Source organism: Arvicanthis niloticus, chromosome 3, assembly GCF_011762505.2.
Source record: "Arvicanthis niloticus isolate mArvNil1 chromosome 3, mArvNil1.pat.X, whole genome shotgun sequence".
Taxonomy (NCBI): Eukaryota; Metazoa; Chordata; class Mammalia; order Rodentia; family Muridae; genus Arvicanthis; species Arvicanthis niloticus.
The window spans coordinates 83,712,157-83,739,689 of record NC_047660.1 but is presented as its reverse complement, the minus strand read 5'-3'; the positions used below and the strand labels follow the sequence as shown (position 1 = coordinate 83,739,689).

At 48.0% G+C, this 27,533-nt stretch overlaps 1 protein-coding gene across 1 annotated transcript in view; it reads left to right on the top strand.

Annotated features, from left to right (window-relative positions):
- Positions 1 to 7,565: 7,565 nt before the first annotated feature.
- Dnah1 (dynein axonemal heavy chain 1) overlaps positions 7,566 to 27,533 on the top strand; it is a 60,230-nt gene continuing 40,262 nt past the window's right edge. The window contains exons 1-16 of the mRNA XM_076931404.1: positions 7,566 to 7,679; positions 10,008 to 10,329; positions 11,300 to 11,372; positions 13,106 to 13,280; positions 13,587 to 13,743; positions 14,637 to 14,769; positions 17,949 to 18,110; positions 18,671 to 18,923; positions 20,835 to 20,992; positions 21,834 to 22,045; positions 22,631 to 22,929; positions 23,757 to 23,907; positions 24,685 to 24,878; positions 25,026 to 25,251; positions 25,777 to 25,896; positions 26,308 to 26,390. Of these exons, the coding sequence (XP_076787519.1) occupies positions 10,042 to 10,329; positions 11,300 to 11,372; positions 13,106 to 13,280; positions 13,587 to 13,743; positions 14,637 to 14,769; positions 17,949 to 18,110; positions 18,671 to 18,923; positions 20,835 to 20,992; positions 21,834 to 22,045; positions 22,631 to 22,929; positions 23,757 to 23,907; positions 24,685 to 24,878; positions 25,026 to 25,251; positions 25,777 to 25,896; positions 26,308 to 26,390 (2,684 nt within the window). The 5' untranslated portion in view covers positions 7,566 to 7,679; positions 10,008 to 10,041. The remainder of the gene's footprint in view (positions 7,680 to 10,007; positions 10,330 to 11,299; positions 11,373 to 13,105; positions 13,281 to 13,586; positions 13,744 to 14,636; positions 14,770 to 17,948; positions 18,111 to 18,670; positions 18,924 to 20,834; positions 20,993 to 21,833; positions 22,046 to 22,630; positions 22,930 to 23,756; positions 23,908 to 24,684; positions 24,879 to 25,025; positions 25,252 to 25,776; positions 25,897 to 26,307; positions 26,391 to 27,533) is intronic.

Below are 27,533 nucleotides of genomic sequence, written 5' to 3'. Positions count from 1 at the left end.
AACTCAAGATCACAGTTGGGGGACGCTAGGAATACACTGCAAACTCCTTTCCTCTCGATCCAGTCTCTCATTTGTTTTCTTCTTTATATCCTGAACATTAACAAGAATAAACCCAAGCCCTCCTTTGGAAAGTTCAATAGGTTTAATTACTACTGTCATCCACATCATATTATGTGTGAAGCTGCTTTATAGTGACACATTTGTCCATTCATTTATCCACACAACATTTAACATGCTTCTTGTAATTCACACAAACACTCACTCTAGAGCTCCAGGCTGCACACAAACAGGCTTCCTAAGCTCCTGCAGCTTGCAGTGATGAGGTGGTTTTAATATGAGCATGTAAGGAACTGAGAGCCTTCTGATATTTGAAATATTAGAATGTGGTATAAGAAATATGAGTATTTTTTAAAAAGTAGAATACAACAAATATCTCAGCAATTAAAATGTTACTCTATGTTCATCGGTTGTCTGCTTCTAGGAATGATTGTTAATTTGTCCCAAACATGTATTCATTAATAAGACAAATAGTTTTAAATCTACTGCCAATGGAATCAAATAAAAAAGCATGGTACAATCTCCTCATAATGTGGATTTGGGGGAACAGATAGCAAATGTTCATTCCCACAATTTCCTAATGGTTACCTAAAAGAAATAAAAAACTAGATTATAAAAATTATAAAAACCAGAAAGTGAATATGCTTTAGACATGTTTTATAACAATATAGAGAAGTAATGAACAATAATAATAATAACACTGTGGGAATAATTATAGTTGACATGAATGAACAACATGTTTGATAAACAAATGATAACATAAACTGAAAAAATAAGTAATTCACAATTTAGATATTAGACATATGTCTAACTCTAGTAAACCAAAAAGTTTAGTGGTTTGTATACTTCAAAGAGATGAATTGTGGGACTGAGACAAACTAGAAACCAGGGCATGGAGAGAAGGCTTATCCCGTAACAACACTTGCCACTCTTTCAGGGACAGGAGCTCAATTCTATCTGCTACATAGACTGGCTCATAACTCTAGCTCCAGAAGATGAGGTTTTGCGTGCATGTGTGTGTGCATGCACACACACACATACACACACACCAAAATTAATCTTTTTAAAAAGATACTATATTTTTACTGTCAAAGACACTTAAAACCAAACTAGTACAGGATTTCTATGTGATAATTGCACTGCTAATAAGCATAAAATCATGGGTTCTCACTAAAAGATGTCAGTTCTCCCCTATATTGTAGCACGCTATTGATTGTATGTCTTTATAAATAACTACAGCCAGATGGGGAAAGTTTTCCAAAATGTGTTTCCTATGTGATTCCAGGCCTTGGAAAAATAAAAGTTCATTTCCACATTTTTTTTTTGCTTGTCATTCTCAACTGTTAACAGAATGTCTTTCTGTTTGTTAACAGAAAACATATATATATATGCCAGTGAGTTGGCATAGAAGGTAAACATGCTTGCTACCCAAGACTGACAACCTGAATTCAACTTCCCAGACCTACAAAAGCAGGCTATGGTGCCTCACACACGTAATCCCAACTTTCATGGTGACATGGGTGCTGGTTATGGTGGAATGGCCCAGGAGCTCAGGAGCCAGCTAGTCTGGAATACACAGAGAGGCAGAAACAAGGGAGAATTTGCTTTAACATAGTGGAAGGAGAAAATAACTCCTGAAAAATTTCCCTCTGACCTCTAAATAGTAGTAGTAGTAGTAATAATAATAATAATTTTTAGGTTACATATAGAATCTATTTGTTAAATTGTACTCAGATATAAATTATTCCCATTGTCTAAACAATAGGAAGTCAGGAAAGCAGTCTCAGAATCTTTTTTCTTTGGTCATCTTCAGTTTTTTTTTTCTCTGTCTTCTGTGCTGGAGTAGGTTCTCTCCCCCCCCCGCCCCCACCCCCCCGCCCCAGGTGTTAACGGCCATGGTTAGGAAGTGAGAAGTTAGGCACATCTCCAGAATCCATCCTTGGAGCATGGCAGTTCCCCTCTGTAGTGAGCAGTGACATGCTTTGTTCATGCATTTCAAAGGTCACCTTCTCTGTTTTGCTATCCCAGAATCCCAATAGGCAACTGTGAAAGGTCACGGGGACAGGGTTGATGCAGTGCAGAAGGGAGAGGTTCCTTTTATTCCTGAAGCCCCACAACCACACTCTCTAAATCTGGCTGTTAATATAGAATCCAGGTCATAAAGACAGGAGAGGACACAGTCTGTCCTTTAGGTGGCAACGAGTAGAAGAAGGTAAACAGGAAGCTGAGCAGGGCCCCTTTGGAAATGTCAGGAAGTATTGCTTCTCACTGCCAACACTAACAGGGAAGAGAGGAAGTCACGCTCAGCATCCACCCCCCGAAGAATGGCAAAGAAGAGCTGGAAGGTCTGCACAGAACTTGTGGGAGTGGCCAACCAATGACTCATCTAATTGGAGGCCCACACCATAAAAGGGCACCCGTGCCTAACACTGCTAGGATGATCAATGTCTTAAGATTTTATTGCTGTGAGGAGACACCATGACCATGGCAACTCTTATAAAGGAAAACACTGAATTGGTTCTGGCTTACAGTTTCAGAGGTTTATCATTATCATCACAGTGGGAAGCAAGGCAGCAGGCAGGCAGACATGGTGCAGGAGAAGGAGCTAAGAGTTCCATATCATGATCTGCAGGCAGCAGGAGACTGTCTGCCACACTGGGCGGAGCCTGAGCATATGAGACCTCAATGCCCACCTCCACAGTGACACACTTCCTCCAACAAGGTCACACCTCCTAACAGTGCCACTTCCTATAGGCCAAGCATTCGAACACGAGTCCGTAGGGGCCATTCCTATTCAAACCAACACAACCAGGAATGAGAAGCTGTGTAGCCAAAGACCAAGGGTAGAAGCAACTAGTCCAGTCTTCATGAGAGAGGCTGCCTCTGGTAGCTGATGGGAGCCAACACAGAGATCCACAGCCAAACATTAGGCAGAGAGAAAGCCCAGGTTGGAGGGTACCATCAGGGTCCTTCCCTTGGAAACCCATGGAATAAGAAAAGGAGGAATTGTGGGAGAGAGGAGTCAAAGACACTGGGAGAGCACATCCCACAGAATCACCTAAGTAGGGTTCATGGGGGAGGGGGGCTCACAGAGACCAAAGTAGCAACTGTGGAGCCTGCATGCATCCATGCTAGGTCCTTGGCTTGGTGTTCTGCAGGCTGCGGGGGGGGGGGGGGGGGCAGGGGGGGGGACTCCTGACAGTGAGAGTGGGCATGTCTCTGACTCTTTTGCCTGCTTTTGAGACCCTTTTCCTGCTCCTGGGTTGCCTTGCCCAGCCTTGCTGTGAAGGTTTGTGCCTGGTCTTATTGTATCTGTGCCATGTTTGGTTGCTGTTCCTTGGATGCCTATTGTTTGTTTGTTTGTTTGTGTGTTTGTTTGTTTTCTGGCAGGGGGATGGATCTGGAGGTGAGGGCAGGTGGGAGGAGAACTGGGAGGAGTGGAGGGAGGGGAAGCTGCGGCTGAGATGTATTGTGTGAAAGGAAAAGAAATAATTCTTTAGATGGCAGAGTAGGTCTGAAGGGCTATGTCTAAGGTCTGAAGGCTCCCTTCAGGCCTATCTTCAATCTAGAGCAGAGGTTCTCAGTCTGTGGATGGAGACCCTTTGGCAAACCTCTATCTCCAAAAAAAATTTACATTATGATTCATAACAGTGGAAATATACAGTTATGAAGTAGCACCAAAGTAACTTTATGGTCGGGGGTAACCGCACCATGAGGAACTGTATTTAAAGCATTGCAGGACTAGGAAGGTTGAGAACTGCTGATCGAGAGGAAGTTCCACAGCTGTGCTAGGTGAGGAAGAGGGCCTCTGTGAGGTGATCCTCCTGAGCACGGACCCTTCCCAAAATGACCTGCTCGTGTGTCTGAGAGCTATGACCCCTGTGATATCCCCAACCCACTGAGATGCTTGGTCATGTTCTAAAATTAGTAGCCCCTTTCATCCTTGATGTCCTACCATGGGCTGACGTTGCCATGGCAACCCACATAGTTATTGAAATTATTTGAACGACATGTCAGCCAAGGATGCCTATGGACTAACCTCCATGTACCCTGAGTGGGGTACACAGCCTAATCCCAGACCCATGGAGAGCCATGGTCACCTTGTCCGTCTCTAATACCCTTCATACTCCTGTTTCTCGGAAACAGACACTGAGTGATTACAGAAATGCCAACACATAAAGCAAATGAAGTCATGGTCCAGACTCAGAAAAGGTTGTACCAGTATCCAGGTCTGACGGGTGACGAGAGCTGGCCAGGAGGAGGCGCTGGAGAGATGCTCTGCAGGGATGGTGCATACAAAAGCAGACAGACCTCTGTCCCAGACAGACCTCTGTCCCAGGCAAAGCTTACTCTTCTCTCTGCCTTTAGATTCTTCCTAGCCTGTCCTCTATGGTCCTTCATTGATGTTGTACAGCCCAGACTAGGATCAATTTAATTCTGTGCACTTAATGTCCAGTGCAGACCTGGCAACCAGATAGAATTATTAATACATTGAATAAAATTCATGTAATAAACATCAGACCCTGCTACCTCCTTCAACATTAATATGTCTCAGTGATTATTAATTAATTATTGATTAATTATCAGTGATCATTAATATGAGCTCAGTTTACCTACCTATGAAATGGGAATATTATGTGAAGGTTCTAGGTAAGGGTTTCTCCAGTTGAGAAGGGGAACTTTTTCTTTTCTTTTGGCTTGTAACCTACCTCTTCCCTTTACAGGATAGAAAGCAGAAGTGGGCATCAATAACCTTCCAATTCCCGAGTTGATAACATTTAGCCATTCTCACCTTATCTCTTCCTTTTCTTGGCATCTATACTTGTGTGCCTCTGACTTTTACTGAACCACTTGAATGGAAGCCTCAGCAGACACTTGATGTTACTTTGAGATTTAGGCTACATTAAGCCAAGGACATGGGGCTGAAGAGATGTCTCAGAGCTTGAGTTCTTGCTACTCTTGCAGAGGACTGGAAGAATCCAGTTTCCAGCACACACGTGGTGGCTCTTAACTGGTGTAACTCCAGGTCCAGGGGTTCTAGCGCCCTCGTCCGGCCTCTGCAGGCAATAGACACCACATGGTTGAGCAAACATACATGTAAACACTCAAAAGCATAATATGAAAATAAATAAATCTTTTTAACTGGAATTTTATTTGATATTTTATTTACATTTCAGATGTTGTCCCCTTACCCCATTTCCTTCCCCCTCCCCCCAGGAACTCCCTATCCCATTCCCCCTCCTCCTGTTTCTATGAGGATGTGCTCCACCTACCTCCTCACTCCCACCTCCCCACTCTCGAATTCTTCCCCACTGGGCGTCCAGCCTTCATGGGACCAAGGATCTCCTTTCCCACCTATGCCCGACAGGGCCAGCCTCCCCTACATATACAGATGGAGTCATGGATCCCTCCCCATGTGCTCCCAGGTTGGTGGTTTAGACCCTGGGAGCTCTGGTTGGTTGGTATTGTTGCTCTCCTCATAGGGCTGCAAACCCTTTCTGCTCCTTCAGTCTTCTTTCTCACCCCTCCATTGGAAACCCCATGATCAGTTCAATGGTTAGCTGTGAGCATTCGCCTCTGAATATGTCAGAATATGGAAGACCTCTAAGGAGACAGCTATATCAGGCTCCTGTCAGCATGCACTTCCTGACATCCACATCAGTGTCTACCTTTGGTAACTGCACCTGGAATGGATACTCAGGTGGAACAGTCTCCAGACGGCCCCTCCTTTAGTTTCTGTCTCACGCTTTGACTTCATATTTTCTCCCTTGAGTATTTTGTTACTCCTTCTAAGAAGGATGGAAGCACTCACACTTGGTCTTCCTTCTTCATGAGCTTCACGTGGTCTGTGAGTTGAATCTTGGGTATTTCAAGCTTCTGAGATAATATCCACTTATCAGTGAGTGAATAACATGTGTGTTCTTTTGTGATTGGGTTTCCTCACTCAGGATAATATTTTCTAGTTCCATCCACTTACCTAAGAATTTCTCGAATTCATTGTTTTTAATAGCTGAGTAGTAATCCATTGTGTAAATGTACCACATTTTTTGTATCCATTCCTCTGTTGAAGGACATCTGGGTTCTTTCCAGCTTCTGGATATTATAAATAAGGCTACTATGAACATAGTGGAGCATGTGTCCCTGTTGTATGTTAGACCATCTTCTGGGTATATGCCCAGGAATGGTATAGCTGGGTCCTCAGGTAATGCTATGTCCAATTTTCTGAGGAACCGCCAAACTGATTTCCAGAGTGGTTGTACCATCTTGCAATCCCACCAACAATGGAGAAGTGTTCCTCTTTCTCCACATCCTCGCCAGCATCTACTATCACCTGAGTTTTTGATCTTAGCCATTCTGGTGTGAGGTGGACTCTAAGGGTTGTTTTGATTTGCATTTCCCTGATGACTAAGGATGCTGAATATTTCTTTAGGTGCTTCTCAGCCATTCAAGTTTCCTCAGTTGCGAATTCTTTGTTTTGCTCTGTACCCCATTTTTAGTAGGATTATTTGGTTGTCTGGAGTCGAATTTCTTGAGTTCTTTGTATATATTGGATATTAGCCCTCTATTGGATGTGGGATTGGTAAAGATCTTTTAACTGGAATTGAAAAGGAAAAAAAAAAAAAAAAAAAAAAAAAAAAAAAAAAAAAAAAAAAAAAAAAAGACAGTCCTCTATATACCACAGTAACAAATATCACAAGAGAGGCCAGCAGATCTCTGAAAGTTCCAAGCCAACCAGGGCAACATAGTGAGACCCTGTCTGAAACAACTGAAACTTAAAATTACTCGATCTTCAGGACCAGTCAGGGAACCACACGAACTTATGTCCAGTGTGAAGCAGATGCAGACATTAGACAGCTATCCGGGAGGGTGATGAAGGTGCAGCCACTGCCCAGCCACAGGAGGTAGATGCAACAGGAAGCTGGGACCAGAACTAGTGCCCTGTGGTCACAGTGCTGCGTCCGTCTGACTGCAGCTACAGTTTGAACACCGAGTTCCAACTCACAATCTCCTCACATCCTTTCTGTGGATGTGTAGTAGCTGGTTATTGCGGCTGCCATGTTGTTGTTTGAGATGGGATTTCTCATATCCACAGCCAAGAATGACCTTGAAGTTTTTGGTCTTCGTGCCTCTACCTCCCTGCTGCTGGAATAACGGGTGTGCACCACCGGTCTGTAGACAGGCCAACTCTCTATCAACTGAGGAAATCTCCAGTCTCAGTAGCTTTGTTTTGACATGGTTTCGGGAAGCCCAGGTTATCCTCAAAGTTGCTATGAGGACACTTTGCCTCAACATGTTAGGCCTTTTCACCCCTCTTTCCCTGCCCATTATTCAAAGTCTTTGTGCTGCCTTTGACTGTTTTGTCTCTTACTGCTAGAGGGCCCTAAAGGGAGAGGTGAGAAATGCAGTCTGAATTTAAGAATTAGACGACCACGTTCTGACCCGCGCAGCGTAACCCGCCTCTGCCTTGAAGAACCTGACCTCTAGGGCGTGAGCGGACCTGGGGAAGTTCGTAGCCGGAAGCTTCCGCTCGGGGTGCCGAATGGTCCCGCCCCCTCGCAACGGGTCCAGCGTCTCTCCCTAGAGACAGGAGGCACCGAAAACTTTGCTGTTTAGGGGAGCCGGTAGGTCCGTGAGGCGGCGGGATGATTGGGTTGGGGAAAATTCATTAAGGCGCAGAAGTGAGTGGACGCGGAGGAAGCACCCTTCCACCTTAAGATCACCTCCCCTCTCCCGCATCCCCTGACGAGTGGCCCCTAAGAGCCGTGACAGGGTCAGGGCTGAGGGAATAGGGTATAGAAAGCACCTTAAGGGCCTTGCTGTTAAGTCCTGACTTAGCAAAACGTTTGAGGTGCGGATCCTACTCCTATGCGGGGAGCATGTGACTCAATGCCCTCCCCCTACCAGATACGTCTCTCTCTTTTTCTGACCACAGAGTTGTTACAGAAATGGATTCCACACCTTCCTTTACAAACCCCATTCAATTATTTACAGGGTCATACAATCACTTAGCAAATGCATTCTGGGGACCTTCTGCATTCCAAGCCAGTGACTTCCCCATGGTAGACACCCAATTTCCAAAGATCAATGTTACTTGAAAATTCCTGTTCAGCAGGCAGGGGAGAACAAAGTACCATATAATTTCAGGCTGTGTTCAATGGTGCAAGAAGCTGTGGGCACAGAGCCAGTTTTCCTCAGGTGACTACATCAGAAGGATAAAAGAAGCCCCAAGCTTGTGAAAGAAATAACCACCTACAGTGCTGTTTGCCCAGTACTCTCAGCAGAGGTAGAGACTTCCAAAATCCTTTAAAAGTTCACACCCTTTGCCAAATGAGAGCTTACATTGTACCCTGAGATGTTCAAAGAGATGCAAGCGCGTTTGAGTCAGGAGATGGGTAATTTGGAAGCCTTCCTGCTCAGGCCCTCGTTGAGAAGCTATTTTGCACACATCTCAGGGTTTCTCCATACACTGCTTTGGACCTGAGTTTCCTTGTTTGAACAAGGTGGTGGTGGTGGTGGTAGTGATGGTGGTGGTGGTGGTGCCTGCTATGAGGACCACACACCTCTATGCTCCCCAACTCCCACATTCATTCAACCAAGTGGTTGAGCATGTGGGTACCTCCTGTTGGTTGTGTAGCATTGGCCAGGTCATGGAGCCTTTTGAGGGTTCATCTTCTCATCTCTGAGAAATGAGAATAGTCTCAATTTCCACACAGGCTTAAGATGGGATTGTGTTCTGAAATGAGTCTGCATGCCCAGTAACACCGTTCCTCGTCCTGGGCCTGCTAGGACCAAACCTTCTATCTCAGCAGCTTTGTTTCCTCACACAAGGAAAGGCCCACATACTGGACAGAACTGACTCCCAGAAGTTGTCCTCTGACCTCCACACACAGGTTGTGGCACATGCACACACATACGTACTAAGTAAATGTACAAAAATATGGAGAAGTCTAGAGGGATATAGCTGAACTCAACCTCTGGCTTCTACATGTGTACACACAGCTGAGCACATCCAGACACATGTGGACACAGGTTTATACAACACACACACACACACACACACACACACACACACACACACACACACACACTTTTTTATTGAAATTTTTATTGAGGTAACTGTAGACTTTCTTTTTATTTCTGTGCTACCGTTAAATGAAAACCTCTTACTTACCACCCCCCACCCCCAACACACACACACATTTACCAGATTTACTGGATTGCTTAAAGGATTTTCCCCTGATAATAATGTTTTGGGGTAGCGAAAAGACAGCAGTAGTTTTGCAAGAACTTGCTAACAATGACCTGCAAACCCTTCTCCTCAAGATGGTAGATGTGCCTATGGCCCAGTGCCACTCACTACTCCCTATGTGAAGACAAGAGGGTATATATTCCTTGAGCTGAGCTGACCCTCTGAGTCAGGGTCAGTGGATGCCACTTTGTGGCTTATAGGAGGATCTGTGGGCCTACTGGTGGTTATATTTGGCCTACTAATGGCAAGATCATAGAATCCTCTGATTCCTGGGGTATGGGAGAGATGGAACAGGGAAGTGCAGGTGTGGGATGGGTATGGCAGCCTTGTGCCCACATAATAGGGCATTAGACCTGCTTCTGACTCTGTGAAAGCCCTTCACTGGGTAGATGAGCTCTGGGTCTGCCCCTTCATCTCCCACAGCAAGGAAGGCAGGCCTTGCTAACGGAAGGGAAAGAGTGGCAAGTTCAGGAGGCTCTGAGTTGGAGGCATCTACAAGTTTCCTTCCCTCAACCCTTGACTCTCAAGGAGAACCATTGTCACCTATGGGACTCCTGGCATTGTCTGTCCTCTTGTGTTACCCATGAACAGCAGACTTGGACTTGAGGTGGAGAGGCAGCCTGGGCATCTGTGAATCACGGTGCTAACTGGGCTGACACGGAGGCTGTCAGAGTGTAAACGATACTGAATCTTTCCTTAGGAGCTCTGGCTGGGACACCTCTCTGAAGAACAGCATGGAGGAGTGTAATAAAGAAGAACCAAGCACTAGCTCTCAGGCCCCAGGATACTGTCCGGGGAAGGTTCCTGAAAGCCATGACCTGGAGAAGATATTACAAGAATCAAGTTATCATCCAGAAAGAACTCCCCCAAATCCTGACCCCAAGACCCCACCTTTACCCCTCACAGACTTAGGGCAGCCCAGGAAGTCACCTTTGACAGGCACTGATAAGAAATATCCTCTCATGAGGCAGCGTGGATTCTATTCTGACATCCTCAGCCCTGGAACCTTAGATGAGCTTGGGGTGAGTATGGCAGCTGGCCTTGATCCATCCATGAAGGTTCTATTCACCCATCTTTTTGACCTGGTCAGTATCAGCTCATTGGTTCACCTCCCGGATAGATGCTATCTATCCATCTGTCTATCCATCCATCCATCCATCCATCCACCTACCCACCCACCTAGCTATCCCATTCCTTAGTTCATTATTTTTTCAGTTACTTGATAAGCCCCTCCTATGTGCCAGACCCAGGACTGAGCATTGGAGACACAGAAAAGCTAAGACATCCACAACCCTGTTGCGATGGCCTTTGGAAGTCCCCCAGCACCTGTTCCAGTTAAGAAGGGGTGTATGGATGAGATCTAAAAGTTAGAGATGCATTTGATGGATAAGATAGGGTCTGAAGTACATGTCAAAGCAGGGAGAGATGCAAGCACAAAGCTGCTGGGGCTCTGAGAAGGCATGGCCCATGTGGAGAAGTGGGCATAGAAGAGGATGGAGAGATCAAGGGATGGTGCTGGGGCCTGGGGAAGATGGGAAGGAAGGAACCAGGAGAGAGTTCCCAGATCCCTGTAGGTTCCCAGTAGCTTTAGGGATATTTTAGGCAGGGGAAATTCTGGAGAAGCAGCAAGGATCCACTGGGACCCAGCTCACCAGTGGTGCCACAGTGGCCTTTGGGAAAGGAAGTGCACCCAGAGACAACTCCTGACTTTGCAGTTCCTGCCTCATGGCTTGGCCCTTGGACATACGCTCTGGAAGTGTTCTCTGGAAGGAGGGAGACTAAGTTGACCTCAAATGGGGCTGGCAGCCAGGGGTGTCCCAGGTGGCCTCAGTCAGATATCCCCCATGACCTCTGGACAATGCGTATGAGCTCCCCACATACTCCTGGGGTGCTCTTTGGTGGGCTGTTGGGAACACCCAGCCTTGGAGTCACCCCTGGGTCCTGACTGTGTGAAGCACTTGTACACATTCAGGGCTCTGGGCTTTGTTTCAGAACGTGTGCTGTGGCCCCTACATGACCCAGAATCTGATTCGTCAAGCTGACCTTGACAAGTTCACCCCAAAAGGTCAGTGCCACGAGCATTGGACGGGTGGTGGCAATGGGCATTCAGACTACCTCGGGTCTCATGGAAATAGCCTCTTCCTGGCAGAAAGCTTTGGTTTCCTCAAGGGTGGAATGGTGTTAGTAAATTATGAGCTTTGCAAAGGCCCAGTTCCCAGGAGCGAACTTGCCCCTCAGCAGAGGTGTGTAAGGGCCTGACACTAGCCTCAGGCTCCTGAGGGCCACAGTTCTCTCTACTGGGCAGGGCTCAGTGGGGTTTGAGTTTTTCTTCTCCCCCAGAATATGGGCTGTAGGGAAGCCAAGGTCATACCTGAGCTGCATCTGAAACAGTCTGGAATAGGTAAATGCCTGAAGGATTTTTTTTTGGAAAGGACAGGAGACTATCCATGGGCTTCATGGCATGTCTCAGAGCATGCCCAGGGGCAGGCCTGTGGCAGAGAGAAGATGGACTTGGCAGAACCCAGGTTATAAGATGGAGCCTGGCCTTACTGTTTTCCTCTTCCAGCAGATAGTACACCCTGTCCATCAGGTCCAGATGCCCCACAGTCACAAGCATCTATCCCATGTCCACCTGAAGAAAGGCCTGGCTTCTTCCTAATACTACTCAAAATATCCCTGTCAGCCCCTGAGTCTATGAACCCTTAAAATGGCACAGAAAACATCACAGCCATGGGCATTTGTGTGTTTGTACAAGGGTCTAGCTTTTTCTTGACAATCTCACAAGCACCTAGGATTCAAGAAATGGTGACGAGCCATGGGTCTCAGCCTATGGAGGATGTGACTGATGGCTCCTACCATCCATACAGGGGTGGGCCATGGTAAGGCCAGTGGCTCAGCAGCCTACCCCCATGAGGAGGAACATCCAAATGGGCCCCAGGGTGGGTGGTGCCTGTCAGAGGCCTTGGCAGGCACTAATAGCCTTCTATTCAGTTACCCAAGGCCTCTCTAGTACCTCAGATACTAGCCCAGGCTTCTGTGGGATTCCAAAGGACAACCCCAAAGTTAGCTCATGCACTGTAACTGCTTTTTTACTCCAGACAGGAGGTGGGATATCTGAGTCTCACAGAACATGGGGGAGAGTAGCTGCCCGTGGAATTCTATAGCATATTTCCACACCCCTTTCTTTACCTATAGGGTCTTGCTTTACCTGGTACTTTTCCCTCAGTACTTTGTGATACAGGATACCCCTGTCCTGGCCAACTGGGATGGTAGGTCAACCTGTTTAAGACCCTCTTCCCACTGACTCCCTCCCTAAGAATTAAGAATGTACACTCTGTCTGACACTGTGTAAATAGGGGTGGCAACCATTTGGTGGTATAAGGGAGACCACTCACTCCTAGAGTAACCAGGACACTTCACTCCTGGAAACAAGCCCAAAGAACATGTGGGATCCAGACACTAACATGTGACACACAATGGCTATCTGGGATTAAGTAGTATTTATCTTCCTTTCCAGTTGAGATCCTCACTAATGTTTCAGCTTGAGCACCGGCCCCAGTGTTAAAATAATTGGTGGCTTGAGCCGAAATGAGCAAGCATGCTGGCCTTGGGCTGGCAGAACAGCCCATGGTCTCTCATTTCTCCCTGACCATGCCAGGCTACAGGCAGGCCTAAGCATCCATAGCCCAGGCATGCCTACCTGGTTCCTGTCTGAGGAAGTGCCATATGGGATGGCTCAGGGCCAAGCTGTTGGCCCTGCCTGACTGCTCAGCTGCTCATCTTTCCGTTTCCCCGTAGTTGAATCGTTCATTGTTCCTGAGGACTTTCAGGAGCGTGTGGAGCAGCAGAGCATCGGCACTACCACGCGGCTGCTCACCCAGACTGACTTCCCAGTACAGTCCTACGAGCCCAAGGTGCAGGTCCCATTCCAGGTGCTGCCTGGCCAGTGCCCTCGGAAGATTGAGATTGAGAGGTATGCTGGAGAGCTGGAGAGGGAAGCCTGTCCCAAGGAGGTAGCATCAGCCAGGCTAGAGGGGCGGGGGACTGCAGACCACGAGGTGCTGAGCCCCGCAGCAGAGCCTGTGGAAATGTTCAAGCAGCTCTCCTTTAATAGGAACGCATGGCTTTCCCTGCTGTGGAACTGGGAGGGTAGCAATTAAGTCACTGAAGTAGGGCTGCCAGGGCAATACAGAAGTGGCACCTGGGGTCCTGGGTCTTTACTGACATCCCTGAAGCTACTTCATGAGCTGTCATCCGTAACTCCCCCTGCTCTGGCTAGGAGGAAACAGCAGTACTTGAGCCTGGACATTGAGAAGCTGTTGGCCAGTGAGGGCATCGACTCTAACAAGCTCATGCCCAGACACCCAGACCTGCAGCACCCACAAACCATCGAACAGGGCCATGACCCACTCTTTCCCATTTATCTCCCATTGAAGGTGAGCCACACTGCCATGCCCTGTCACATGGTGGTGTCACATCCCAACGGGGGCCCCCCCACACACTCCAGTCACAGGCACTGATTTGTCACACAGAGCAATAATCAGAACCCACCCCAGCTGTTTTAAGCATCCTGGGTTGAAGCAGGAGTGGTCCCCAAACCAATAGGCTTCCGATTCCCTATTCCTTCCTTGGAGTCCCGGACAGCCCATGTGCCTGCTCCCTACCCCAACCCTGGCCACAGGCATCTATGAGCAGCCAGGTTGAAATGAGGGGTGGTACACAGACCCCTGCTAGGGGCCCCCTGTGGGTGGGAGATTGTGAAATGGGGAGAGGGATGTAGGAGGGATTTGGTACCACTTCAAGGTACAAGCAAGGAAAACAAGTCTGGAGGGAGAAAGAGGAAGCACAGCCAGGCCTTGGCCCTTGCTGGCCTCCTGTCCCTCCCTCTGTGTCCTGTGTATCTCTTGCCTGGAGTCCCTGTGGGAAGCAGAGCGGGATCCAGATGAGTTCACTCTACTAAGGTTGCCTGCTGACAGCACCAAGTCTCTGCTGTTTCTGATCAGCATGAATTTCTCTTGAAATCCCAGAGCCGTCTGTCCCCTTGGGCCTGAGCTTGGTGCTTCCCCACAGTAGTCAAGAGAGCCCACATCCTCCTCTGAGACCCCAAACATCCTCAGACTGAGCCTTGAGTGGCTTGGCTAGATATGGATCCAGAGCACCACCCCATTCAAGCATTGTGGGTCAATGGAAGCAGCAGGGGTCTTACAGACCAGTCTAGGACCGCCTGGAACTACCTGATCTGGGGAGGCTGCAGAGGCTTTTGGCATGCTTAGTTTTGCTTGGCCGCTAGAGGAACTGTTTCACTGGACAGTTGCCTGTTTTCTCCAAGGTGTTTGATAATGAAGAGTTTGATTGCCGGACTCCCACGGAGTGGCTCAACATGGGCTTGGAGCCAGGCTCACAAAACAGGAAGCCTGTCCCTGGAAAAGCCCTTCTTCCCACAGACGACGTTCTGGGGCACGGTGAGCAGGACCACCCTGGGGTGGCAGAACTGTCTTGTCCCAACAACCCCTGGCCAAGACCTTTAGGCTCCCCTGGGATCTGGTTGCCAGGAGAGCTGAAGTATCTGCTGAAATCCCCCAGCTGTGATGCAGTCCAAGGATCTGGCCACACAGAGGCAGAGAATTCAAACAGCCAAGACAACACTGTTAGGAAGCTGGGGACAGAACAGCTAGGTGCTGTCAGGGAGCAAACAAACTGGGAGGCTAGAGAGATGGCTCAGTGGGTAAGAACGCTGCTGCTCAAGCATGAGGACCTGAGTTCAGATCCCTAACACCATGTAAAAAGCAAAGTGTGGTGGGCACATCTATAACCACAGTACTAGCAGTGTGGCTAGAGACAAGAAAATCACAGGGGCTTGCTAGATGCCAGCCTAAAACAATGCCCCCCCCCCCCCACACACACACAAAATTAGTGAGTTCTAGGTTCAGGGAGATAGTGAGACACATGGTATCAAAGTTACAGCAGAAAGAACAGAGGAAGATACCCGATGTTGTTCTTTGGCATCCATGAGCATGTACACAGGTATGTTTATCTTCACACACATACATGCACACACATACACACACAGCATATACGCACATCCACATATACACAGGCACACTCATGCACACACATACACACACAGAGCAGACACAAGAAAACCCTGTATTGGCAGCAATGTAAACATACCAAAGATGTTTGAGGACACAATCACAGCCCCTGCATTCACTGTTGCTCCTGCTCTCAGGAAGCTCTCTGATCTTTCTCGTGCATGGACCTCACCCATTGGCTCTCAGGGTAAATACATAGTTTGTCACATACAATTATGTCACTGCTTTCAAACACATCTCCACCACTAGTACTCATGTATCTCACCCACAGCCACACATTCACAAACACAACCACACCCTTCCCACATAGACCCACAGGATAGCACCCAGACCGGCAGTGTCTCATCCTTGCCCACATCTGTTTACATAGAGTACCCATGGTTTCTCCAGTGGCCCCAGTCTGTCCTGATGGCCACAGATGTTCTCTCCAATTGCCTGCTGTCAGGAATAGTGACAAGGTACACACAGATGCCATTCTGGCCTACGTGACTCGGTCTTGTGCAGAACTTCCTAGGAAGAGTCCCAAGTATGGTCTGGAGGCTGGTTGATGGAAATGCTGAAGGCTGTGCAGGATCAGAGGCCACTCTCTTCCATGTTTTGGGGTGGATGGCCATGTTGTGGCATGAGTCGACCCAGTTACCCAGTCACCAGGTGGAAGGCAGGACTATGGGAGCAAGGACAGGCTTTAAAACTCTGCGTCCTCCGCAAGACCCGTGGCAGTTCACTGAGCAGGCTGCAAACAGGTTTCATTTTTAAAATGTATTAATACTGGAATCAGTTTATCTGAAGCAGAGAAGAAGCAGAGTGTTTCCTTCACTTTGGATTTAAATGACAGAAATAATTTAACTAAATTGATCCCGGTTCTCCAGTTCCTAGCAATTAAGCCATAAGGAATAGGTCTGCATTAAATGCATTGAGTACCAGCTTCCTTGCTTCACTGGGTTCCTGGCCTTAAGCGGGGCTCGCAGGAAGCATCTGCCAGGGACCTCTTAGTGTTTGGTAGTCTCTTGAGCCAAGATGAGGTTGATGTTTTCACAAAGGAAGCATCCCAGAAAGGGAGGGGCAAAGTAAAACCTGGGCGGGTTAGGGCACAGAAGTGTCCTTGACCCAGCTGATGGCAGAGGCAGGGACATTTTCCTAGAGTTTCAGCCCTTTCTTCCTTAACCCAAGCTGGCAAACCCCCAGTTTGTTTTAAGCCATTACAGGTTGTGAAGTTCTCTGCTGGGTACTATGTGTGCATCTTACTTTTTCAATCACTTATTTAATACCAACTGTGCACCAATTTCAATCCTGGTCTCAAGTCTTCAGTTGTGCTTAAGATAGGACAAAGATGGCTCCTGATCTTAGGGGACTGTCAACAGTGTGGCCAAGTTGGGGTGAAGAATACAAAAAGAACAAGAGGTTAGAAAGTGCATGAGCCAAAGATGCTATGTAAAGCAGAGGTGCTTCTCCAGTGAGGAGCTGAGAATTAATCAAGCAGAGGTCATGGCCAATGCAAAGGGACCAAGGCAGAAGTGAGCCCAAAAGTCACAAGGATTGGCAGACATGCAGCATATGGGCAGAGCAGTGGTTCCTGACCCTGCTATGTCTTTCCGTCTTTTGACACAAAGAGGCCAGAGGACTTTACCTGGCTTTGGTCACCTTAAACAGAGTCACCTAGCTTCACCCATCATGACCACTTGTGATGGGTCCTCAGCAGTGTTATTTATAGTCCTGGATTTTGTTTTGTTTTGCTTATGAATATTTTGTCACATGTATGTCTGTGTTCTCTCTCTCTCTCTCTCTCTCTCTCTCTCTCTCTCTCTCTCTCTCTCTCTCTCTCTGTATGTGTGTGTGTGTGTGTGTGTATCTGGTTTTACTAGAGGTCAGAAGACAGTGTCAGATCCCCTGGAACTAGAATTATAGTTGTGAGCTGCCCTGTAAGTGCTGAGAATACAACCCAGGCCTTCTAAGAGCAACCAGTGCTCTTAACCACTGAGCCATCTCTCCAGTCCTACCCCAGTCCTACCTCCCTTTAAAAACAAAACAAAACAAAAACAACAACAAAAACTTTTTGTCTTGAGACAGGGTAGACTGTTTCCAGACTATCCCTGAACTTACTTTGTAACCCAGTCTGGCCCTGAACTTTTGCTATCCTACTGCCTCTGTCTCCCAAAGTAGCTGGGGTTACAGGCATGTGCCCTAGGCCTTGCACTCACGCGGGATTACAGGCACGAATCCCCAGGCTCTACACTCAGCCCACCAGGTGTTTTCTTTGGTTACACCTTTCATGGTTCCCCATCAGTCTGTGTCTCTTCACTCTTGCAAGGGTTGTGCCAAGAGGCCTAGTCCTTTTGGGTCCTCCCATGGCTAAGGCTTCCTCAGATGCCAGCTCTTCTGAGAAGAAGCAGGATTGTCCCTTGTTCAGCTGGAGCCAAAAACTATCCTGGAAGAAGGGACACCAGTCAGGTGACCTCTGACATCCATTCCCAACATCAGCTGCTGCATTCAGAAACCCCTCTCCACTTCCATGGCAGAGAATACTGGTAGGGTGTCCCCTTCTGTTTTAGAGGACCCCAAGAGTCAGGAACTGGACTATAAATGGTGCGAAGTTGGCGTCCTTGACTACGATGAAGAAAAGAAACTGTACTTGGTCCAGAAAACTGACAAGAGAGGCTTGGTTCGTGACGAGATGGGGATGCCCATCCTGAATGGAGGGGTCACCCCTGCAGGTACAAGCTCTGTGCCTTCCCTGCATGGGCCCCAGCTCAAGCTTGGCCCAGCCCATGACTACGACCCAATCCCACCAACTCAGCCCTGAATTCTTCCTTACTGGGATCTGCCCAGTAACCAGGGTCTGCCCCCTCACCAGTTTGAAACAGAGGACCTAGAGAAGGCACATGACCATTGATTGGCATGTTGGCTGTGAGCAGCTGGCCCAGTGGCTTTCAGCATGGAGTTGTAAAGGAAACCAAGGCCTCCTAATCAGTTGTTTGCCCGGAGTGGTGTGGAGGGGACAAGTGAATAGCCATCCCAGTGTAACTCCTGCCAGTACAAGGCTCTTTACAACATATTTCACATGCATAAATCTGTGTGTCAACCTTATAAAGTGGGCAAAGCAGGAAATGTCATTTTGCCCATTTCACATATTTGGCTATGGGGGGAGGCACCACACACCATACAATGACAAATTGCTGAGAGACACCAGTTCAAGTGCAGGTGACCAGAAGCCAGTACTCCAACCCAGAGAGCCTGACTGTGTACCCTTTTCACCCCTCTAACCCATCTCCAGGAAGGCCACCACTCCTGCCCACCCAGTACTGGGTCCCGAGGATCCAGCTCCTCTTCTGTGCTGAGGACCCACGTGTGTTTACACAGCGCGTGGTCCAGGCCAACGCTCTGCGCAAGAACACAGAGGCGCTGTTGCTGTACAACCTATACGTGGATTGCATGCCCACCGAAGGCCGGCGGGTCATCAATGAGAAGAGCTTGAGCAAGATAAAACAGTGGGCTTTGAGCACACCACGCATGCGCAAGGGGCCGAGGTGCGTCGTGTGCTGCAGCCACCCTGGACCTTTCTAAGTGGGTGGTGTTGCCAGAGCAATCGCTGAGACATCCCTATGAAGTGATGTCATGGGGCGTCTGTTACTGTGGTAAAATACCATGACCAAAAGCAACTTGGGAAGGAAAGGGTTTCTTTTATCTTGTGCTTCCAGGTCCATCACTGAGGAATTCAGGGCAGGAACTCAGGAAGAGCAGGAATCTGAAGGCAGGAACTCAAGTAGAGAGTCTGTGGAGGATTGCTGCTTACTGGCTTGCTCCTCCTAGCTTGCTCCTCATGGATTAATCAGCCTGATTTTTTTATACAACTCAGGACCACTTGCCCATGGGTGGCTCTGGGCTGGGTTCACCCAAATTAATCATCAATCAAGAAAATGTCCTACTGAGTTTGCAACAGGCAGTCTGACGGAGGCCTTTCTCTGTTGAGGTTCCTCTTTGTAAATAACACTAGCCTGTCTCAGGTTGCCACGGGTGACTTGCTGACTGCACCAGGCCTTAAATTCTAAGCACTGCCTGGTTGTCTCCATCGTGGAGCCTTATGGGCTCATGAATTCTTGCTAGGTTGAAAGGTTAGAGCGCATTGCAGCTTCTTTTTAATTTCCATGCTGAAAGGTGGACTGTGTCCTCTTCAGGATAACCTCCTGCCATTTTGTTACGTTCTCATCATCCTTGCTGACATAGCAGGAAGTCCTCAGCTTAATTTGCATTTTCCCAGAGACAGCCTTGAAGCAGATTTTTTAAAGACTTTTAATGTTTATTTTTATGTGTATGAGTGTATGAATATATATGCAACATGCGTTTGCCTGGTGTCTGTGGAGGCCAAAAGAGGGAGTCAGGGTCTCTGGATCTGGAGTTTCCCATGGTTATGAGCTGCTTTATGAGTTTTGGAAACTGAGCCCAGGTCCTGTGGAAGGGCAGGCAGTGCTCTTAACTGCTGAGCCACTCTCCAGCCTCTGAAATAGGTTCTTTCTCCAAGAAGGCCCTGTTGCTTTTAGTGGAGAATTTAGAAGCCAGGATTTAGGCATTTGATGTATTTGTTGCTACTGGGAAATGATTCCTGTAAGATTCTTAGAGCAGACAGATCTGGGAGAAATATTTTTTCTAGATATAGTTAATCTTACATATAGCACCTCTTCACACCTCCATATTCTCTCTTGTCTACCTGTTTTTTCAAAGTGTGAGCCCACAATGATACCTTCAAATTGACTGCACACCACATGGCTTATTCTGTCCCCACAGACTTGTGGCTTGCTTTACCTGAAGAGGATTAGTGTCCATCATTGAACACATGTTGGCTTATTTGCTCAGTCCTAGAATACACCTAGCTTCAAATGACTGACCTATGCCAGTTAGAGTCTACAGTTTTTAAATTCTTTTTGCTGTTTTGAGACAGTTCTGAACTCATCACTTCTGTGCCAGCCACTAAAGTGCAGGAATCACAGCTTCTCAGTAGACATTTCAGACATTTGTGTCCTTTTTCCATTAGAATGAGAAAGATTGTCAAAATATTGCATTCAAGGTTGATTTGTTTTGATTATCCTACATCAATAGGGTATATATACTTACCATTTTATGAGATATAGTTTGGTTCAATTATTTTAATTTATTTTTTTCTTTTTAAAATTATATTTGGGGTGTGTGTGTGTGTGTGTGTGTGTGTGTGTACACCAAAGTACATATAGAGGTCACAAGATGATTTTGGGGAATCTGTTCTCTCCTTCCACCATGTGGTTTCTGGGAATCAGATTGCAAGTCATCAGCCTTGGTGAGTAGCCTCTTTACCCACTGAACCTTCTCACTGACCCTCAATTTGTTTCTGTTACATATAAACTATATTACATTCACAATTTCTGCTCAGCAGTGTGTATGAGCCGCCTGTCTCCTCTCTCTGACAGTGTCCTGGAACACCTTAGCAGCCTGGCCAGAGAAGTGAACCTGGACTATGAACGTAGCATGAACAAGATCAACTTTGACCAAATTGTCTCCTCTAAGCCAGAGACATTCTCCTATGTAACTCTGCCCGAAAAAGAGGGAGATAAGGTGCCCAGTAAAGGTGAGAGTCACTGGACCCTGGCTGCCCACCTGGCTAGCTCACCCCACATCCGTCTCTCTTGATAGGATTTTGTTCAGTCACTAAGGGTCTCATAAACCTAGTATTCTCTGTGCCTACCCTGTTCCTACTTGTGCCAGATGCCAGGAAATCTTGACTGAGGAACAAGTGTGGTGTGTGTGTGTGTGTGTGTGTGTGTGTGTGTGTGTGTCCCAGTAATGCAGAAGCCACAGGTAAATACATACCAGGAAAGACATGGTCAAAAGTAGATGTTAGGCACCTGATGGTCAGACCTCAAAGATATATAAGCCTTCTTCCTCCTGTAACAAGAATAGAGTTGGGATTGTCACAACTCCAAGGACATAGAGAAGACCAAATCTCAGAACAAGACCCCAAGAGTCCTCCTTGCTTTGAGCCCACCCATACATACATTTCCTGGCCCCAGATTCATGTGTATGATGTGCCCAGGATACAGGCTGGGCTGTGGTTAGCAAGCATTCTTGTACCCAAGTATTCCTTCTTTGGGGTCCCAGGGCAGGCTCCAGACCAGCCTCTGGCTTTGTGTAGTAAGGGTAGGAGTTAGGGAGGGGATCCACAGGTGTCACACACTACTCAAGGGGGGTCAATGATGACTAGTGAACATGGAAGGAAACTCGGAGCATGTGACCCACTATGAGCCTTGGGGTTACCCTCAAAGGATAGAGTAAGGAAAGAGGGGTTCTGGGAATGAAGTTCTGGGAGGGAAGGTGTTGTGTCTTCTCCATCAGACACTCTGTAGATGAGTCCTGACAGCTCTGACGTGTGTCCCAGATGGCTCTGATGCTGGTTCTTGTCCCCTCTGCAGGGCTGGTGAGTGTCCCCGAATACCCCTTCCGGGAGCAAAAGGAGGACTTCACTTTTGTGTCCCTGCTCACTCGGCCAGAAGTCATCACAGCTCTGAGCAAGGTTCGGGCTGAATGCAACAAGGTGATCTCCATGTCCTTGTTTCACTCAAGCCTCTCCAAGTACAGCCGCCTGGAGGAATTTGAGCAGATCCAGTCTCAAACCTTCTCCCAGGTACCTGGGTATCAGAACATGGAGGATGGGGCCTTGGACCCTTGGAGCCAACAATCACAGCCTCAAGGCTCTGCTGAAGTGGGACAAGGGAGATGGTGGAGCCCATCCTGCAGGGCAAGGAGAACCATGGTGGTCTTCTTCCTTCCCAGTCCCTCTGAGCCAGCCCTAGTAACCTTAAGGCAGATCTCCTGTCTTAAAAGGGAACCCACTCCCATGTCACAACACTGGCGGACGAGGGTGCAAGGAGCATGGCTATAGCCTCTCTCCACTCAGTTCTATCTTACTATTCTTCCTGTGTTCTCCCTTTCTGCCTCTTTCTCTTCTGTGTGCCTGTCTCTTTCCCATGGCTATTCTGAGCACCACGTCCCCTGCCTCTCCTCCCAGCACCCCTGGACCCCAAATATCACACTGAGGTGTTGGTCTGCAGTGCTCTACAACAACTTGTGAGAGATTTTTCTCCATTGTCATACACATGAGTCCTTGAGGTGTCCATCTCCAGAACCTTGCTATATTATCTTTGAGCGTAATAGCTTTGGATGGTGGGTGCCTGTGGTGGCATTTTGATGACAGCCGTGTCCACACCAGGTGCAGATGTTCCTCAAGGACAGCTGGATCAGCACATTGAAAGTAGCCATGCGCGGCAGCCTTCGAGACATGAGCAAGGGGTGGTACAACCTCTATGAGACCAACTGGGAGGTCTATCTCATGTCAAAGTTGCGCAAGCTGATGGAACTCATCAAGTACATGCTGCAGGACACGCTGCGTTTCCTGGTGCAGGACTCCCTGAGTAGCTTCTCACAGTTCATTGGTGATGCTTGCTGCAGTGTGCTTGAGTGCGTAGATGACATGGACTGGGGTGAAGATCTGGTCAACAGCCCCTACAAGTGAGTCCAAGCACACCAGGTTCTTGACATCAGAGAGAGTTTAGCCATCTCAGAAGTGTCCTCTCCAGCTCTGGCTTCCATTCTCGTGTCCATCATTTTTGTGGTCACTCTCTGAGTTACTCAATTGATAATACTGAGCCTTTACCATAAACCAGATGTTGGTTTTAGAGAACTCTGAGACATAGTTATTACTACCAGTGGGAGGCAGTCATAGCAAGACATTTAATAGATACTATCATTGCCAATTCTATGATGAACTCTGGCGATGGACCTTTGCCTTGTGGTCAGGGAAGAGGTGGCATCTGAGGCCCGGGGACACTAGAGGTAACTAGCAGGACCAAATAGAACAGAAACACCACAAGTAAAAAAGGACTTGGGGCAACTGAGGAAGGACAGGCTACCAAGCGCAGATGGAATGGGAAGAGCAAGTAGGCAGGGGCAGAGGAAATGAGACAGGACAGAGGGACCAGTCTAGACCACCAAGAGTATTTTTAGAAAGGCGGAAGCTATCCGCGGGGCCCTGGCTGGGATGTATCATCAAGGCTTTTGATGTGCCTTGGACTTCTGAAACTGATGATAGTGGGCTCCTAGGAAGAGCATGGAGCCTTTGGAAGTGCCTATACCAGGTCAACCTGTCCGATGACTTCAAGACCAAGGTCTGGGGCAAGAATTTAAAACTTTTTCTGGCTGGCCCGGAGCCTTGCTCTCTAGTAAATTGGGGGTTTCTATATGGAGGAGAAAGCACTGCTATGCTCAAAGAAGCTTTCGATCACAATACTGGCAGGAAGGGACAGACATTTCCAATCGGCCCATTTCTTTGCCTCTAGGCCCCGGAAGAATCCTCTGTTCATCGTAGACTTGGTGCTGGACAACTCAGGGGTGCATTACAGCACACCTCTGGAACAGTTTGAGATGATTCTGCTCAACCTCTTTGACAAGGGTATCCTGGCCACTCATGCTGTGCCCCAACTGGAGAAGGTACATGCTACAGGCTGGACAGGGCCTGGCTGCTGAGAGCCACAGGGTGCTCTCCACATTCACATATTCAACTGTCTAACAGTGTCACTGAAACATGTCAGAGGCATCACAGATACCAGAGCAGTTTGTTACCGCCAGCCTTCCATTTAATAGGCAGTAGGCATGGCTCTGAAAATTACAGATATCTTCTTTAATCCTCAGCACAAATGGAACTGTTAACATCGCTGCCTTGTAGACCTGGAGAGATTAAACCAGTTCACAAAACAGCTAAGTGTCAGGACATCACTTTAAATCTTAGACTGATTGTACTAATCCTGCCATAGCAACATCTGTCCTGTATCCCAGCCCCTTTATCCTCTGCTCTGGGCCCCTGTATCCACCTCAGCTGTAGACTCAGGTGGACTTCCACATACAACCAGTAGCCAAGGTCTTCATCAAGTCACCACCACTGCATACACACCTAAGCTGCACACCGCCCACTCTCCAGGCCCGAGCCTCCATAGCTCAAGTCCCTTCCTGCATCTCCTGCTGTCAGTTAAAGCCATCAGCAGCCTGTCCTTGGCAAGTCTGAATCACACCAAGCAGGGAGGATACCGTCCCTCAGTGAACCTCACAGTAGTGTCTGCATTTGTATTAGTTTCTCAGATATGTCCTTGCAGCCCTTCCCATACTCCTGTGCCTATGCTTGCCCATGTCGCTGCCCATTCAGTCTTTAGACCACTCTGCCAACTACTCCAGGGTTCATCCAGCTCTGCCTTTTCTGTTCTTTTCTTAAAGCTGGTGATGGAGGACATCTTTATCAGTGGTGACCCTCTGCTGGAGTCAGTAGGGCTTCATGAGCCACTGGTAGAAGAGCTACGCGCTAACATCACCAATGCTATGCACAAAGCCATGATACCACTGCAGGCCTACGCTAAGGAGTACAGAAAGTATCTGGAGCTGAACAACAATGACATTAACACCTTCCTCAAGTATGTGTGCGTGTGTGTGTGCATATGCATGTGTGTGCGCGCGCGTGTGTGTGTCCATCAGTCCATCCATCTGTCTATCTGTGTATACATCCCCTCCCATCCTGCTAACCATCCTCTGTCTCTGCACATGTACACTGCTGCCTTCAGGACCTATCAGACTCAGTGCCCATCAGCAGAGGAGGTTCGAGAAGTGGTAATTACCCACCTGAAAGAGAAAGAGATCCTAGACAACTCACTGCCTGGCAGCATCATCATTGGTCCCTTCTACATCAATGTCGACAATGTGAAGCAGAGCCTGTCCAAAAAACGGAAGGCCCTGGCCACCTCTATGCTGGATATCCTAGCCAAGAACTTACACAAGGAGGTAGACAGTGTAAGTAGCTACTGGCCAGGCCCTAGCCACCACAGCAACACACAAGCAGCCTTAAATACATGGTGTGCTCCCACTAGTAAGATGCCCTAGGCAAAGCCTATGGTGTCTTCAGGTGCCTGGGTCAAAGAAAGGACCTGGAAAGCATTCTGCCTTGATCCCTATCTGCATTCATATGTATCTATATATTAGTAGAAGGTTGATATTTCCATCCCTAGACTTTCGGAATCCTGGGAAGTTCTGGTGAAGTACAGGCTGAGCTGGATTGCTCCGTGGAGCTGAGAGTATGCAAGTGCAGATATCAGATTCCCTAAGTTTGTTCCTGGATCCAGTCTCAGAGGAGACTTTGTCTCAGAAAACATTTAGCAACCTAGTGAACCTGTCCGGAACGTCTCTCCTGGGAAGAATGGTAGAGGGTGGCCATGGTAGAATAATTGACTTGAGGCCCTGGGGACCTTGAAGAGAAACAGGTCCCAGTGTAGGCAAGGCACATACCATCCCTAGAACCCTCCAATCCTCACCCACCAGATCTGTGAGGAGTTCCGAAGTATTAGCCGCAAGATCTACGAGAAGCCCAACAGCATTGAGGAGCTTGCTGAGCTTCGAGACTGGATGAAGGGCATTCCTGAAAAGCTGGTATTTCTGGAGGTAAGGCAGGCACACTGGTGCTGGGTGTCCAAGAGCCTGGTGGAGCCAGAAGTTGGGTGGTACAATAGGGACCCAGTTAGAGACTAGGGGCTGAGACAGGCAGAGGCTGGGAGATCAGAGCCAGTAGGCAAAGTAAAACAGATACCCAGGGACGTATAGGGTAAAGTTTGTGGGGTACAGCAGGGATTCAGAGCTGTACTCTCTGAGCAGTCAGGAGGACTGAAAGCGTAGGTTGGAGGACTAGAGCCAGACATGTGTTGGCAATGACTCCTAGAGCCCTGGGCCTGGCCTTGAAATCTGTTAAGGCTTCTATCTGAAAGAAAGTGCCTTTTCCCTGGCCCCAACCACTTTGGAGATCCCATTCAAGTAACCCCCTCCCCCAGCATGGCTCGTCATTTCCTGTTCATGCAGGAGCGGATTGTAAAAGTCATGTCTGACTACGAGGTCATGGATGAATTCCTTTACAACCTTACCGTAGACGACTTCAATGACAAGTGAGTGGGAGCGTTGTTCCCAACACTGGATGTTGGGTGGGCAGCAGGAGATGCCGGGCTGCAGTGGTGCTCAAAAGTGTCAGCTGTCACAGGCTATGAAATCACACCAGAAATGCCCTTCCAAGATGCCCTAAAACATGGCTCCACCAGGGAGCCGGGAGCAGGCAGGATCAAGAGGCTTAAAGGCAGAAAGAATATGTGGGAGCAAATTCTCTTGGTCTGGAGACCCTGTCACTGTCCTATCAATGGCCTTGTATACACATATATGTTGGACATGGACTGGTTGGGGAACAGTGAGCAAAAGCAAACGAGCCAATTAAAAAGCTCCTGAACATCAGAAACAAACCCCTCACTCAGTTCTGCCTCACAGATGGAGGTCCAGCACATCAGCCTGACCTTCCTGAACCAGCTGCAGTTAGAAACCTTAAGTTCCAGTGAGACCTTGTGTCACGTGGTAGAGCGAGTTGCTGATGTGCCATCAGCTGGCCTGATGGCCTTGGCTGGTCAACAGATGCCTGAAGGCTAGAAACTAGACTTGATTTTGCTTCAGAGAACCCTGGGATTTCAGAGGAAATATGTATTGTCTTAGCTAAGGTTTCTCTTGCTGTGATAAAATATCAGGCCAAAAGCAACTTAGGGAGGAAAGGGTTTATTTTGCTCACAGTTGCATATCACACTTTCTCAGCGAAGGCAGTTAGTATAGGAACCTAGAGGCAAGAGCTGATGCAGAGGCCCATGGAAGAGTATGACTTTCTGGCCCCTATTGCTTGCCCAGCCTGCTTTTTTTTTTTTTTTTTTTTTTTTTGGTTTTTCGAGACAGGGTTTCTCTGTGTAGCCCTGGCTGTCCTGGAACTCACTCTGTAGACCAGGCTGGCCTCGAACTCAGAAATCCGCCTGCCTCTGCCTCCAAGTGCTGGGATTAAAGGCATGCGCCACCACCGCCCAGCTCCAGCCTGCTTTTTTATAGCACCCAGGACTACCAGCCCAAGGGTAGCACCACCCATGATGGTCTGAGCCCTCTGATGTCAGTCACTAAGAAAGAAAGTGACCTATAGGTGTGCCTATAGCCAGATCTTATGGAGACAGTCCCTCGATAGAAACTTCCTCCTCTCTGATTATTCTAGCTTGTGTCACGTTGACATA